Genomic DNA, 15,930 nt, shown 5'->3' on the forward strand with positions numbered 1-15,930 from the left:
ATTCACTGCCTGAGGGTTCAAGTAGGCACAAAAAGAGCAACTGTCAATAAAGGATGCACAGCAAGAACTCAATTGGGCATCACTGCCTGTAGAGGTACAGCATAGCTCTGCACTGAAGTAAGTAGAAAGCTATTCTGGGTACATTTTCATTTGCTATTTTCACAGTTTGACAGCTTAAAGAATGTCAAGTGAAAAGCGTCCCCTGGAGTCTGGGAAGGAGTGTAATTATTACCCTTTTTCTTCTATACAACAGTTGTCAGTCTGTCATAAACCAGTACCAAGGGAACTACTCGTTTTACCTGATAAGGTTGGTGCAGTTTCATTACTTTAGGGTTCACTGTTTGAGACGAGTGAATGAACTGCTAATAAAACTCTATTTGGTATTACACAATCGATCAAAATTCACAATTAAAATTAAATAGCCAGGGCTAAACATTTCACATACAAGGTCTAGAAGTTTTAAACATTCAGGAAAGATAATGAAGGCAAAAACAGTCGTCAAATAGGTGTTGGATAAAAACCTAAAGGAAAAAGATATTGTGGGGATTTGCAGAAACAACAGGTGGGTGAAATGAAAGAGGGAGCATAGATACAAAGGAACAAATGGTTTCCTTCGGTACTACATTATTTCTGTATTTTACAGCTCTTTCCCAACTCCTTTCAGTTTAAGACAGTGAATTGGAAATTTTTTGATAAGGTTTCTACCAACTGGCTCCCAGGATTGAAGACATGCAACAGGGTGCTCCACCACAGATGCCTCTGCAGCCTGCCTTCACCACCATACTACTAACACACACACGCGCGCGCACACACGCAAATCTCTGGCAAGAAACACTCAGCACGTCTGACCCATGTAGACACACATGCCCTCAGAAACACTCAGGCCAGTTGGCTCCCCCAGATGTGGAACCAGGGAGTGTATTGTTTCTTAGTGGGAGAGAGAAAAAAATACCTATTGAGGGCACTTTGGTGGCACAGATAAACATCACTCCCAGCTGTAGTTACTGCCTTTGCTGTTTGAATTCATGGATCGCTGGACATTGAGTGCGTCTGGGAAAATTAACAAACAGCGAAATTCTCAACTAATTTTGGAGGATCCCGTTTGGAGAGGTCACAGCACAGAAACAGTTAAGTGAATATTTTTAAGTATGACCTTACAGTAAGTCTACAGTAGTGAGTAGAGTGAGTTATTTCTTGATTATATGCTTTATTGAGAGATGTCACTTGAATAAACTTAAAAATATAAGCCATAAGTACGAGGTTAGCCAGGAGTAGTGTTTTGTAGAGGAATAAGACAGTGCTATTTTCTGGGTCTATAGTTTGAAAGAATCAAAAATGGCTTTTAGTATAGCGGTATGCTCTTCTTGTCGGATGTGGGAGTTTAGGGGGAGTTTACGTGTTACTGAGGATTATATCTGCAATAAATGCCATTGGTTGCAAATGCTATCAGATCAAATGGATCGGTTAGAGAGATAGTTAGGGGCAATGAGGAATTTATCGAGTAAAAAGTGAGGTCTGCAGATGCTGGAGATCAGAGCTGAAAATGTGTTGCTGGTTAAAGCACAGCAGGTTAGGCAGCATCCAAGGAACAGGAAATTCGACGTTTCGGGCCAGAGCCCTTCATCAGGAATGAGGAGAGGGTGCCAGGCAGGCTAAGATAAAAGGTAGGGAGAAGGGACTTGGGGGAGGGGCGATGGAGATGTGATAGGTGGAAGGAGGTCAAGGTGAGGGTGATAGGCCGGAGTGGGGTGGGGGCGGAGATGTCAGGAAGAGGATTGCAGGTTAGGAGGGTGGTGCTGAGTCCCTTGAACTCAGATTTCTCCAGTTTCCTCATTTCCTCTCCCCCCACCTTGTCTCAGTCGATTCCCTTGAACTCAGCACCGAAACGTCGAATTTCCTGTTCCTTGGATGCTGCCTAACCTGCTGTGCTTTAACCAGCAACACATTTTCAGCAATGAGGAATTTACAAGAGCAAGGGGATATGATGGATGGCAGATAATAGAAATGGAGAAAAGTTGCATATACAGTCACATAGATGGGTTAACTCTAGGAAAGGTAAGAGAAGTAGGCAGGTAGTGCAGGAGTGTCTGTGGCTATCCCATTTCAAACAAGCATGCTGTTTCAGAAAATGTAGGGGGTGATGGATTATCAGGGGAATGTAGCATGAACAGCCAAGTTTCTGGTATTGAGACCTACTCAAATGCAAAAAGGGGTACACCGGATTCCAAGAGATCAATTGTGTTAGGGGATGTTCTGGTCTGAGGCAGGCAGACATTTGTCTGTGGTCGGCAGTGAAAAATTAGAATGGCGTGTTGCTTCCCTGGTGCCAGAATCAAGGATGTCGCAGAGAGGAGGCAGAATGTTCTCATGGGGGAGAGGCACCAGCAGGATGTCGTTGTATACACAGGAACCAATGACATAGGAAGGGAAAAGAATGAGATTCTAAAGGGACAATAGAGAGTTTGGCGGGAATTTAAAAAGGAGATCCTCGAGAGTAGTAATATCAGGATTACTCCTGGTGCTGTGAGATAGTGAGGGTAGGAATAGGAGGATAAGGCAGATGAATGCATGACTGAGGAGATGGCGTATGAGTGAAGGATTCACATTTTTGGATCATTGGAATCTCTCTGGGGTAGAAGTGGCCTGCACAAAAAGGATGGATTGTACTTGAATTGGAAGGGGACTAATATACTGGCAGGGAGATTTGCTCGAGCTGCTTGGGAGGATTTAAACTAGTAAGGTGGGGGGGGGGGGGGGGAGGTGGGATTCAGGGAGATAGTGAGGAAAGAGATTCAATCTGAGACTGGTACAGTTGAGAACAGAAGCGAGTCAAACAGGGCAGGCAGGAACAACGCAGAGAACAAGGTAGGACTGATACATTAAACTGCATTTATTTCAATGCAAGGGGCCTAACAGAGAAGGCAGATGAACTCAGGGCATGGTTAGGAACATGGGACTGGGATATCATAGCAATTACGGAAGCATGGCTCAGGGATGGGCAGGACTGGCAGCTTCATGTTCCAGGATACAAGTGCCAGAGGAAGGATAGAAAGTGGGGCCAGAGAGGAAGGGGAGTGGTATTTTTGATAAGGGATAGCATTATAGCTATACTGAGGGAGGATATTCCTGGAAATACACCCAGGGAAGTTATTTGGGTTGAACTGAGAAATAAGAAAGGGATGAGCACCTTATTGGAATTATATTATAGACATCCTAACAGTCAGAGGGAAATTGAGAAACAAATTTGTAAGGAGACCTCAGTTATCTGTAAGAATAATAGAGTGGTTATGGTAGAGGATTTTAACTTTCCAAACATAGACTGAGACTGTCATAGTCTTAAAGGTTTAGATGGAGAGGAATTTCAAGTGTGTACAAGACAATTTTCTGATTCAATCTACGGATGTACCTACTAGAGAAGGTGCAAAACTTGACCTACTCTTGGGAAATAAGGCAGGGCAGGTGACTGAGGTGTCAGTGGGGGAGCATTTTGGGGCCAGTGACCATAATTCTATTAGTTTTAAAATAGTGATGGAAAAGGATAGAGATTTAAAAGTTGAGGTTCTAAATTGGAGGAAGGCTAATTTTGACTATATTAGGTAAGAACTTTCAAAAGCTGCTTGGTTGCAGATGTTTGCGGGTAAAGGGGCGGCACAGTGGTTAGCACTGCTGCCTCGAAGTACCAGGGACATAGGTTCGATTCCAGCCTCAGGCGACTGTCTGTGTGGAGTTTGTACATTCTCCCAGTGTCTGCATGGGTTTCCTCCAGGTGCTCTGGTTTCCTCCCACAATCCAAAGATATACAGGTCAGGTGAATTGGTCATGTTAAATTGCCCATAGTGTTAGGTGCATTAGTCAGAGGGTAAATGGGTCTTGGTGGGTTACCCTTCGGAGGGTCAGTGTGGACTTGTTGGGCAGAAGGGCCTGTTTCCACACTGTAGGGAATCTGATATAATCTAATCTAAAATGGGAAGCCTTCAGAAATGAGATAGCGAGAGTCCTGGGACAGTATATTCCTGTTAGGTTGAAAGGAAAGACTGGTAGATATAGGGAATGCTGGATGACTAAATAAATTGAGTGTTTGGTTAAGAAAAAGAAGGAAGGATATGTCCTTCTTTACATATGTCATGTGTTTTTGCAGAATTACATTTTTGAGCAAAATAAAACGTGTGGTGAAAACACAGCAAGGGCTGGGGCTGGTATGAATGGCCTCAGGGGGACAGAATGTAATGGTATCCGAGGGCTGGAAATGTGTAGGTGCTGAGGGGTGGCCCACAGGACGGAATTTGGAGTCCATTGGTTGTTGGAGCTTGCACGCCTTAATGTCTGGAAGAAAGAGAAAAAAAACTTTCGTTGAGGTGACGGATGAGGCAAGGAATGAAATTAAACTGGGCACCAGTGCAGCTTTTAGAGAGGTGAGTCAATGTTGCTGCAGATTGGAGTCGAGTGTGCACATATGCTGACGCATGGCGTTAATTGTGGATCACAGGTTGTGGCAGGAACAGTGGTCCGAGGAACGTTGTATGTCCTGGAGGCACTTGTAATCCTGGTTGGATTCAAAACACAAACGATGAAACTGAGTTGAAATCCATGTAGGGTAAGTCTGTGTCTTTTGCTCAAAAACTACATGAATCCATGTAAAACTCTGTAAAACTATACACAGGGTTTGTCAGTCTGACATTGCATTGGGACACAGACAGACTTCACAACTATTATTTCAAAAGCTGAGCTACCTTGAGAATGTAATTTAAAACAAGTTCTGGGGATGACATATCAAAGAACAGAAACCAACATATCCCATTATAGAAGTTGAAAGTTTTAATCTAAGATTGTTTACTGTATCACATCTCCATGACGCTGGACTCCTTTAGCTATAAATTCTATGAGTTTGATCTTAACCTCTGCAACCACCTGATGATGGAGCGAAGGTCTGAAAGCTGGTGCTTCCATATAAACCCTTGGACTATAATCTGGTGTTGTGCGAGTTTTTAAATTTTGCTTAATATTAGTGATAGAAGCCAGAATTATGCTGGCACCTGGTAACCCCCTTAGGAATTGCAGCTAGGAGATCTTATATTGAGCAGCTTCAGTCCCTGATGTCTTCTCTTCAATAGAGTCCCCAGGCATTCCATATCTTGGGCTATGCAGAGATGGAGAAGCAACCCATGAACAATTCTTCTTCATAACATGCTCTCTATGATTGATTCGGGTGAACAAGGAGAGCACATTCTTCCGGTTATTCCAGTTATAAAGTGTTTCTTGAAGTTATACCTGATATTCTGCCTTGGCTGAAAAATCTCATCGCAAAAGATCATCAGAGTTCACAAGCACAGTCTAATGAAAATCCCTTTCATATAACCATTCAATCTTCCAAATATAAAGAAAAGCAGACAAAGTCCCCAACCCCTGTTGGTCCTTAGACTCACCAGTAATTATAACGCGAGAGTGAAAACATTACCATACAAAGGCTGCCCGCTGTGGCAAATGAACCAAAAATTCAATCTCCTCAGATTGTTCATGGAACAGTGACAATTAAAGATATTAATAGTGCTGTTTAGAACCAGGCACTACATAACTGCAGAAGAATGGAAAATGGGCAACAGACAGATCAACGTTTCCAGAAAAACAGTGTAACAAAACAAATACTAGGTCCAGCCTAGATTCCACAGCTTGATGGAAGGTGTGATGTGGCAGGGTTGGATTTGTCCTGCTGTTTGTGTACAGCACAGACCTGAGCAAGTTTCCACTTTATTGGGTAGATGCCAGTGTTGTAGCTGTAATGGAACAGCTTGGCTAGCAGAGCAGAGCGACAAGTTCTGGAGCACAAGTCTTCAGTACAATTGCCAGAATATTGTCAGGATCCATAGCCACTGCAGTATCTTGTGCCTCCAACTGTTTCTCGATATCACGTGGAGTGAATTGAATTGGCCGAATACTGGCACTTGCAATGCTGGAACCACTGGAGGAAGCTGAGATGGATCATCCACTCAGGACTTCTGGCTGAAGATTGCTGCTTGATAGCACTGTTAGCACTTGGTAGCATGAGTCTACACTCGATAGAAGGTGTCATCAACAGGGCCATTAAGCAGCAACTGCTCAGTGTTGCACAGTTTTGGTTCTGTCAGAGCCACTCAGCTCCTGACCTCATTACATCCTTGGTTCAAACATGGACAAAAGAGCTGATTTTCAGAGGTAAGAGTGACAGCCCTTGGCATCAAGATCACATTTGACTGAGTGTGGCATCAAGGAGCCTTAGGAAAACTGGAATCTGCAACGGGATGATAGGATAGTTGACAGAGTCTTGCATGGATTCATGTAGTTTTTGAGCAAAGTACAATGTAACTCCACATACGTGTATACATATGCATGTGGGTTTGTGTGTGTGTGTCTGGGGTGGGGGTTGTGAGTGTCTGTGAAAGAGAGTGTATATGTGTGTGTGTGTGTGTGTGAGTGAGTGTAAAGGGGTCTCAGTCTGTGAGAGGGTGCATGTGAGAGTGTCTCTCTCTCTCTCACACACACACACACACACACACACACACAAACCCACATACACACATACGTTTGTGGGGTGAATTTGTACTTGCAGAGTTACATTGTACTGTGCTCAAGAACTGCATGAATCCATGCAAGACTGTGTTAACTCATTTTTTAGATTAGAATCAGTTTAAACATTATGGCACAGACAACAGCACACTGGGGGCTAACACCTTCAACACATTATCTAGGCTAATACCAATTGTTAAAGTTAACCTGAGAATATAGCTTTTAAAAAACGTTTTGTGATTTACATATGAAACAAGTGAAACTAACATGGTCATTCTAAAAGATGAGACTTAACAACAATCAAGGTATTTTTCAATGTATAATTTCAGTTACATCACACTGTAGACTTCTGCTATAAATTCTGTGTCTTACAACAACCACCTGATGAAGGAGCAGCACTCTGAAAGCTGGTGCTTCCAGTTAGGCCTGTTGGACTATAACCTGGTGCTGTGTGATGTTTAACTTTGCACACCCCAGTCCAACACCAGCATCTCCAAACTTTGATAAATCGGGTAGACAAGCTGCAAGCTGGAAGAACACAGCAAGTCCTGAAGAAGGGTTATACCTGAAACATTGACTTGCCCACCTCCTGATGCTGCCTGGGCTTGCTGTGTGCCTGCAGCCTCCTGCCTGCCTACCTTGGAACCCAGCATCTTCCACTCAGGGATCCAGCAGGCTCCCCCTGCTGCCCCTTTGAGGAACCGAAGATGCCGCCCTATGACGCTCGCGGCACTGGTTCGGACAGGGCGTGCGTGCGCGCGCACGGATCGGGACGTGCCTGCGCTGGGCGGGAGTGTGCGCATGTGCAGGAGCTGCCGGAGTCAGGCCGGAAGCGGAAGTCTCTCTTGTCCTTTCCCCTCCCCCCCCTCTCTCTCTCTCTCTGCTGTGGACGGCCGCCATGGTGAGTGTGAGCGGGATGGAGCTGTCTGCTTTAGGATACACGCTCCCGCAGCTCCGGGCCGCCAGAGGCCCGGGTCCGTCATCACGTTAGCCACACAAGTAGCATTAATGTTTTAGTCCTGATCTTCCGGGGGGCTGCAGTGAAGGGGAAATAAGCCCCTTTGCAGGGTACCGCGTGTCCTAGGCCCGAGGCCCCGGCATCCCGCAGGATAGTGTCAGCTCCACCCCACCCACCCCCGGACCCGGACCCCACCACACACCACCCCCACCCCGGCCCCGGCCAGAGAGCAATTACAATCCGCTCCCTCTGCACTCCCCCGCTGATTTTCTTCTGTTTTTCAGGTCTACAAGCGATACGTGGAGATCGGCCGCGTGGCCTATATCGCCTTTGGCCCACACGCTGGCAAACTGGTGGCAATTGTCGATGTTATTGACCAGAACAGGGTAGGCACGCTCACTTGGGTCCTTTTACATCACGTAGAGATTGTTCAGTCTCAGTGAAATTCGTCATCGCTGGGTACTAGCTTCAATAAGGTCACTGTTTCACGGTGCTGCCCATCGGCTGAGTTGAAATTTATTCGTGTTAAATATTTCATCAGCACCGGCTCTACTTCCACTGTGTCCCCCACATGATTCTGCTCTCGCAGAACACCCAGTCCACTGTGCATGTCCTTTCCTGATTCTATCGAGTATAAACAAGAATTTGAGAAGATGATGTACCCACTTCAGTTTATATCAAGAACAGGAGACTGGCACTCTGGATGCTGTGCAGTAACGGCTCGACTTCCACTATGTCCCCCATGATTCTGCTCTCACAGAAAAGCAATTCCACGGCGCCTGTCCTCTCCTGATTCTGTCAAGTATAAGCAAGAACCTGTTATGAGAAGGTGATGTACCCACTTCAGTTTATATCTAGCATTTCCAAGTTAATGTGGAGAAAGAGAATTATGCACCCTCTGCTAGTTCAGCAATCCTTTTTTTTGACGATTCTCTTTCTCCACATTAACTTGGAAATGCAAGGTGTAAATTGAAGTGGGTACAGCACCTTCTCATAACAGGTTCTTGCTTATACTTGATAGAATCAGGAGAGGACAAGCACAGTGGAATTGCTTTTCTGTGAGAGCAGAATCATGGGGGACATAGTGGAGGTAGAGCCGTTACTGGCACTCTGGATGTTGTGCAGTCTCCTGTTCTTGAGTATAATCCTCTAAATGGTCATCTGCCCTGTATGAAAGCCCCCTGTGCACTCTAGTTTGAGAACATCTGCTGCAGAACCAGAAGTGATGGATCAAGCTCCAACTTAAATCTATCTACAATAAAAAAAAAGCCTGACAGTTTCAGTAAAACTGTGGGTGCTATAAATCAAAAACAAATTGCTGGAAACGCTCAGCAGGGCAGAAGTGAAAATTGCAGATGCTGGAAATCAGAGTCTAGATTAGAGTGGTGCTGGAAAAGCACTGCAGGTCAGGCAGCATCCGAGGAGCAGGAAAATCGAGCAAAAGTCCTTCATCAGGAAAAGCTCAACAAGTCTGGCAGCATCTGTGGAGACTGACCCTTCCTCAGAACACCATAACTCTGATTTCTCTGCACAGATGCTGCCAGACTGGCTGAGCTTTTCCAGCAATTCCTTTTTGTTTCTGACAGTTGCAGTGCTGTAAATGGAGTTTATTTTATAATCCTCATTGTAACTGTAAATCACATTAACCAAGAGGAAATTATAAAACAGAACTTGCACATGAATTAACAAATGATACTTCAAATAAAAAGAGTTTCTGTTTGCTTGGTTGATACATGAAAGACCATCAGATATTCGTAACCTGTATCATGTCAGTTGGTGTTCTTTCAGGTACTGTTCCTTTCACTCAATCTCATCCCCAAACACACAATTTCCTACAAAGGTAGAACAATCTGTGTTTCCCTTCGATCTGGCTGATAACAGCAACTGAGTTTCTTCATTGCCATTGCTGTGAACTGTTTGGGGAATTTACCCTTTACCCATGGAATCTTTATATGTATGATTGCACTTGCAAACTTCAATTATGAACTGCATCTAACCAGCCCACTTTTATAGGCATTGGTTGATGGCCCATGCAGTGGAGTCAGGCGACAGGCAATGCCATTTAAGTGTATGCAACTTACTGACTTCAAGATTCAAATCCCACACAGGTAAGGTCCAGGTTTTTTTTTAAGTAAAATTGTATTTCCTTTTTATACAAAGTATTTAGTTTAATAAAAAGCTGAACTCATCAATTCTTCAGATTGTTCAGAATTTTGGTTTGGATTTAAACCTGGTTTCTCTGTTACAGTCCAAATTGCCAATGTTTTTAAATCGAGTTCAACGATCAGGTTTCAAGTGGACTGAATATAATCAAGTTGAAGTCATAACTTACACTGCACTGTTGCAGAATTTGGGGTTGATCATGTGATTTCCTTCATGGAGTGGCAAATTGCATAGTTGTTACCCATTTATCTATAGACTAGCTTTGCTGTGTGGGCTTTTGCTACAATGTAAATGTCTGATGTCTCAACCACATTACCAAAATGTATTTGATGACCTTAGTTGAAGTTCTTTGCATTCATGCGTGCGTGCTGACAGCTCCTACAGATTTCCTTCAAAAACAAAAAAAACACGGAATTCAGGGCAGAACTTCTGAGGTATTTTAGCACTGGATCTTCCAGACAGTGATTAGAATAGGAAGTATTGAGGCAACTGACAGATGCATTTAAGGGAAATCTGGGTCAATACATGATGGAGCAACAAATTGAATGTTGTGTTGCGTTGGATGAAGAGAATTTAAAGGAGTTTCATGTGAAGTATGAAAAGCAGCATGGCTCATTTGGGCTGTGCATTCTACCTATATTCCCTGTCATTTATGCTGTGTGCTAGTTTTAATGTTGTTTGTAAAACATTTCAAAAAACTGCATATCATCAATATTGACCCTACACTTGGCCATGAGTTTGACCTCCAACAGTGTGTATTTCTGCATGGCTGCACGTATTAATTTGTCTATCTACCTTCTGTTAGTTAAGAAAGTTGATTTTGATCAGTCAGCCCACCCAAGAAAGGACTTTACTTTGAAAATACATCGAATTTTTCATGCTAAAGTACATCAATCCTCCATTTGTATTGTTACTGTTTCAAACAATTTATGTTGTCTGCCTTGTGTTCCGTCAGATAAATTACTTGAGTTTTTTTTAAGTGTTATTTGAAAAATGATTCATGTCAAAAAAATCTGAATTAGGAGTCAAGTCTAAAAATAGTTCAACATACCTTGTGTAGCCAGATAACTTAACAGGTACATGTTGTTACATTTTTAGTGTTCGTCACAAGTATGTAAAAGCTGCTTGGGAAAAGGAGAACATTACTGAGAAATGGAAAGCAACCCACTGGGCTCAGAAAATTGAAGCCCGGGCAAAGGTAGGTCTTGGACCTGTTCTAGTTTAACTGTAAATTGTGATGAAAATCTTTCATATATGCATCAATATTTTGCATAATTAAAATGTCTCTGAGGAAAGAGATACTTGAACAATCTAGCAATTTGTATTGAAACACTTTCTCTTGCTCACAGAGAGCCAAAATGACAGACTTCGATCGCTACAAAGTCATGAAGGCCAAGAAAATGGTGAGCTTGCTTTTGCAAGAATGATTATTGTTAATATTATCTGGTATTTCATTAAGTAGTTATTTTTAAATCTTTCTCCATTAATGAAATCAGCTTTGCCGTTTTATAAATCTATATGTTTAATTTATTTTGTTACAGTATGCTTGTACTTAGCGATTGGCTTGTTTAAGTGGTGAGGATACAAGATAAAAGGGATCTTACATAACTGCTTTAAGTTTAGCACTAAGAAGCATTTCAACTAAACTAGAAATTAGCTGTATGAGGACGTATCACAAAGTTTCACTGAAATTCATGGTAAATAAGGTTCAGTAGTATTTAACTTTCAAAAAAAGATCGTCAGGATTAAACGGCAGAGAGAGTTACCACACATCAATTTTGTATTCTCTCAAATTTAGAAAGCTACAGAAGGTGGCAGAATGACTTCATCAAAGTTTTTAGCTACTTTGGGAGGTGGGGGGGGGGGGGTAGCAGATAAACTTAGTACAGAAATTAATTCATCTGTTTGAGGGGACAGCCTGAGTATTGCAGCCTGGTTTTTCAGAAATGAAATTAGGAAAAGCTTGTGCACGCAAAGACTGATCCAAGTTTGGAACCCTCTCCTGCAAACAGAAACTAGTTGAACAGTTATAAGCATTAAGGCTAAGAATGATGTAGATACCTGTTAAGGAACATGGCACAGACAGCCATATGGATGATGTTATGTTGCACATCAGCTGTGATTATATTAAATGATGTAAAAAGTTTGAAACTAAATGACTTCTGTTGCTATCAACTACTGGTATGAGCACCCATTGGAATTAGGTGCAGACCATTCAGCCCTTTTAGCCTACTCTGTCATTTAAGATCATGGCTGGTCTAATTCTGGATTCGGCCGCACTTCAATGCCTGTTCCAGTAACCAACCAATCTTGTGTTCATCAAGGATCTACCTAACAAGTTAAGGTATTCAGTGATCTTAACTCCTCTGCTGTGGGGCGAGAGATCTCCACAAACTTTCGACCCAGTTGGAGACAATTTTGACTCATCTCCATCATAAATGAAGAATACCTCCTTGTTTACAGATATCTCTGGGATGTTATTTGTATCTTCTAGAGTGAAGCTTGAAAAGTGTGTGTTCCCTTATTTTGCATTGTTAAATCACCAGACTGTCTGGAGAGCCAGTGCTCACTTTACCTTTTCTCAATTTTAAGTACATGTGGCTTTTTAAAATATTTCTAGTTAGTTGTCTCTCGTACTCTAGTTTCTCCCTAATTTTGTATGATTCTTCACTGGTTTCATATTCTACCCAATTCTCTGGCCACCAAGCTTGAGTGTTATGGCTTTTTCAGTTTCATGCTATTGTTAACTTAGTTAGCCACGGATGGTGTGCACTTCCCTTTGAGCTATTTTCTCTCTGCAGTGTCTCTTTGCCTGCTAATAAATAACTTTCAAAATATCCACCACGGCAATTCTGCTAACTTGTCCTTTACCCTAATTTAATAGTTCACTTTGGCCATTTCTATCTTCAAATCCATCATATTTTCAATTGTTTACATTTTAATTACAAGTCTGACTCTTCTGTGCCTCGAATGCATTGCATTCATATTATAATCATTGCTAACTAGAGGTACTTTTCCTGTGATGTAAGTAAATTAATCTTGTCTCATTGCACATGACCAAATGTTGGATAATTTCCTGTCTGGCTGGCCCTAAACTTTTTGAATTCTTCCAGGATACCACTGTTGAGGTGCTAATGTAATGCCTAAAACAGCTACTCCGTCCTTTGCCATCTTGCAATCATCTCTCTGTACAATGGCTATGAGATTATATTTATTTGAGCTGGCAATTAATCTCTTTTATTACAAATGCTATGAGCATTAATGTGCAGAGCCTTTAATTCTGTCCTTTTACTATTTTTATAACCTCTACTCTTATTTGCTACTGCAGTCTGGTTTGTCCTGTCTTCTCCCTTTAAATGATCTCATTTTTCACTCGATCCCTGACCTCTACTATTTAGTTTAAAACCCTCTACTGCGCCGGTTGCATGAACAAATATACAAATTAGGAGCAGGAGCAGGAGTAGGCCATTTGGCCCCTTGATACTGCCATCCTTAAATAAAATCGTGTTAGATCTGATTGCGGCCTGAATTCCACTTTTTTACTGCCCTTGATAACCTTTGACTCTTCTGTCCTGAATCTATCTTCCTTACGTTCATATTCAATGATTCTGCCTCCACTGCTGTTCTGGGGCAGAGAATTTGACACTTACAACCTTCTGTAAAAATGCAATTTATCCTCATCTTATACTTGAATGGAAAGTTACCAATTCTTGAACTACTCTTTCCCCCACCATTCCTAATATGTTTGTACATTCTTTCAACATCTATCGTGTGAAGTTCAATCAGGATCTTGTATGTGCAATAAGATTAATTATACGACTCACTAGAACACTGGTCCCGGCACCCAATCTGCATAATTGTCAAGCTGAGAAAAATAAATATTTGTTCAAAAAATAACTTATCTAAAATGGAATTTACTGAAGTGTGAGACGTAAAATGTGAAGTAAAGTCATCTAAAGATTTATAATGTTATGCATACTTAGTAGACCCTTTATGATTTGCACCATGGTCACAAAGGGGGGAAAGTGTATGCCAAAGAAATGAGAGTCAACACCTGATGCTGTCAGACCGTTCCCATTTGGTTGAACAACAGTGTGTGACCCTGACAATGTTTGCAATGCTTAATAAATCGGACTGCGTTGCGGTAACATTTTGTCTTTTTCCTTCTCAGAGAAACAAAATCATCAAGCATGAGTTGTTAAAACTGAAGAAGGAAGCCAGCAAGAAAGGATAAAAGCATAAATGTTCATTGTTTAAGCAAAAGAATAAAGTTTATACCAGAAATTTAAATTGGTCCATCGCTTTGTTACTAATATTCAGTACTTTTGAGTAGATTAACAAAGTAAAATAGCATATGAAGTTGGAAGTGTTTGCATGTTATTTAGGCTGCAAAATCTAACTTTTATCACAAATTTCTCATCATTCCATCGCCATTTGGTAATGACATCATTGTAAAATTTTCATCCTGATTTTCAAATCCCTCTGTTGCCTTGCCCTTCTCTCAGCTCTGAATACTCTACTTGATACTGAATGATCAAGCTTTCATTTGGTATCCCAAATTTTCCTTGCTCTATCTTTGGCAGCGCAGCCATGCATTTACATACCAAGGGCAGCAAAGTTTGAACAGCTTAAATGCTCAAGGTAAAAGGCATTGGAAACCACAAAACAAATTTTAAAACTTGCCTTAATTTATGCATTTTCAGTTGTTGGTTCTTGGAATGAAAAGTAACGAATAGCAAGTTTAGAATAATTTATTGTATCTGGTATGTTTGAAACAATAATAATTGCAGCCATAAAACACATCTTTGAAATCAAAGGCATTATTAATATACTTGGTCACTTTAAACCACTCCTGCATTTATTTAGAGCACAATGATGTTTTGCATTAAAAATAATTTAAAACTAAAGTGAGGTGTCTTTTACACCCACAATTATGTTAATATTACCCACTGGAAAAGGTGGAGGTCAAGAATGAGGTGTTAAAGAGCTGCATGTGTCTCATGCTCCCAGTTGCAGAAGTCTGGATTAAGCTCTGAAATTTAGCTCCTTTAAACTCTTTCATTATCACACCACTGTCTCCTTTTAAGAAGTTTTTTAAAACCTCCTTTGAACCATGAGACCTTCTTTAGACATGTCTTACTATAATCTGATGTTACTCAGTTACAACTGCTCAAAAACATTATTGAACAATGTATTTGGATGTTTGACTCCAAAGGCCCTATATTGTTGTTGGTGTTAGGCAGTGGTGACTTGAAGTTGGAGCCATCGTTGGGACAGTTCAATGCCAGTTGCTTCATTTGTGACTGTAAAATCCGACTTAATGCTTTAAGTGGAAAATATCAAGCATCTATGTAAACCAGTTCAAACCAATTTATTTTCTTAGGAGCTTGATCTGCAAAATGGCAGCATCAATAACTTTATTTATTGACAGTGGTATTGGAATAAATTCAATTCCTTTACATGAGTGCAATACAGTTAGTATATTATTGTATGTAATGCACATTAGCATCCAGCAGTCATTGCAGAACTACGTTTTTTAATGGCTTTTTAAAAATGTGTATAAATGTGCCCGCCAGTGGTGAGAATATTGTTTCCAGTGGAGCCATGGATCAAATGTTCTATTGGACAAGCACCTGCTGCTGTAATATAATCTATAATGCCCAACGTCAGAGCGTGTCTGGCTGCATTTTTACCCCTGAAGTTCATTTCAATATTAATATATACTGAAGTTCATGGTCAAAACGAAACATTTTCATTTAGTGCTGCTACATTGTTAGAAAGCTATTTTAAGTTAATGACTTGTTGCTGAAACATTCTGGCAAAAAGCCATTGACTTGAAATGCTGGGTCTGATTTTAGGTCTTGAAAGTGGATGTGTTTTGAATGAATTAAAATTTAATTGAACTTTTACTTAAATTGACCTTTTGGCTGTTAATTTAGAGACCCAGATAACGTTCCGGGGACCTAACATGGTGGAATTTGAGTACAGTGAAAATCTGGAATTAAAGATGAACTCAAATCCATTTTGAATTGACAGAAAAACCTATTATTCACGAATATCCTTTTAAGAAGGAAATTGCCATTTTTACAAGGTTTGGCCTACATGTGGACTCTAATGAGTACTTTTAGCATTTTTTATTGCTGATTTCCTGCGTCTTGTTATCATCTCAGCTCTAATGTCCATAGATGCAAGTTAACAAGCAGCAATGAAGACCATTCACTTGTTCATTCAATTGTTGTAATAATTAGTGTTTCAGACAATAGGAAGCA

General features: G+C 41.2%; 1 protein-coding gene across 1 annotated transcript; it reads left to right on the plus strand.

The window, feature by feature from the left end:
- Positions 1 to 7,362: 7,362 nt before the first annotated feature.
- On the plus strand, positions 7,363 to 13,951 carry rpl14 (ribosomal protein L14). Its single transcript, XM_060823015.1, has 6 exons — positions 7,363 to 7,441; positions 7,783 to 7,884; positions 9,512 to 9,606; positions 10,760 to 10,859; positions 11,011 to 11,064; positions 13,833 to 13,951. Exons 1-6 carry the CDS (start codon positions 7,439 to 7,441, stop codon positions 13,893 to 13,895), a joined length of 417 nt encoding a protein of 138 aa, XP_060678998.1. The 5' UTR covers positions 7,363 to 7,438; the 3' UTR covers positions 13,896 to 13,951.
- The last annotated feature ends 1,979 nt before the right edge of the window (positions 13,952 to 15,930 follow it).

Source organism: Hemiscyllium ocellatum, chromosome 4, assembly GCF_020745735.1.
Source record: "Hemiscyllium ocellatum isolate sHemOce1 chromosome 4, sHemOce1.pat.X.cur, whole genome shotgun sequence".
Lineage (NCBI taxonomy): Eukaryota > Metazoa > Chordata > Chondrichthyes > Orectolobiformes > Hemiscylliidae > Hemiscyllium > Hemiscyllium ocellatum.

Excerpts from the sequence above, each read along its gene's own strand:
- rpl14 (XM_060823015.1), top strand. Across the intron at positions 7,885-9,511 it reads ATGTTATTGACCAGAACAGG|GCATTGGTTGATGGCCCATG; the intron begins GTAGGCACGCTC and ends CCACTTTTATAG. Across the intron at positions 11,065-13,832 it reads TCATGAAGGCCAAGAAAATG|AGAAACAAAATCATCAAGCA; the intron begins GTGAGCTTGCTT and ends TTTCCTTCTCAG.